General features: G+C 30.9%; 1 protein-coding gene across 1 annotated transcript; it reads left to right on the forward strand.

Annotated features, from left to right (window-relative positions):
- Window positions 1-7: 7 nt before the first annotated feature.
- On the forward strand, window positions 8-283 carry TRIADDRAFT_34501 (uncharacterized protein; the record flags this gene model as incomplete). Its single annotated transcript, XM_002118595.1, has 1 exon — window positions 8-283. A coding segment is annotated over one exon (276 nt), but the record flags the coding sequence as incomplete, so codon positions are not given.
- Between the last annotated feature and the right edge of the window lie 281 nt (window positions 284-564).

Genomic DNA, 564 nt, shown 5'->3' on the forward strand with positions numbered 1-564 from the left:
AATAGATGTGCCTCATTATAAATTGACAGACTTTTATAATGCTATGACGCAATTTTTAAGATATGCTTACAGTCCGGCTAATATTATACAATTTAAGCTGCAACCTGGAACCTTGATTTCTGTCGATAATTTTCGTGTTTTGCATGGTAGAACGGCTTTTGTTGTGTCTCCAGATAATTTTAGACATGTTGAAGGTGGACACGTTGATTGGGATGGAGCAATATCTTGTATGAGAGTACTAGAGAAAGAACTTAACATAGATTATAGAACTCCTAACATTTAGTTTGTTAGTTTTAATAGCTAGAATAGAGTGTTGTTTGGGTATTGATAACTCTACATGGATTTTAACTTAATATTATAAGATTATTCATGATTTCTTGCTATTTAAAACTTTTACATCCTAGGTTATCAAGTATATTTTATAGATCGGAAGCAGATTTTTAGTAAAATTTTTTTATTAAAATATCTGGTTTAGCTTAACGCATACGTTATGTGCTTATTACTATAAGCACGGTTTAACTCAACCGTATCGGCTATTTGCTAACATTAATAGCTATATGATTG

The sequence above is a fragment of the Trichoplax adhaerens genome, genomic scaffold, assembly GCF_000150275.1.
Source record: "Trichoplax adhaerens TRIADscaffold_266 genomic scaffold, whole genome shotgun sequence".
In the NCBI taxonomy this organism is placed as follows: Eukaryota; Metazoa; Placozoa; class Uniplacotomia; order Trichoplacea; family Trichoplacidae; genus Trichoplax; species Trichoplax adhaerens.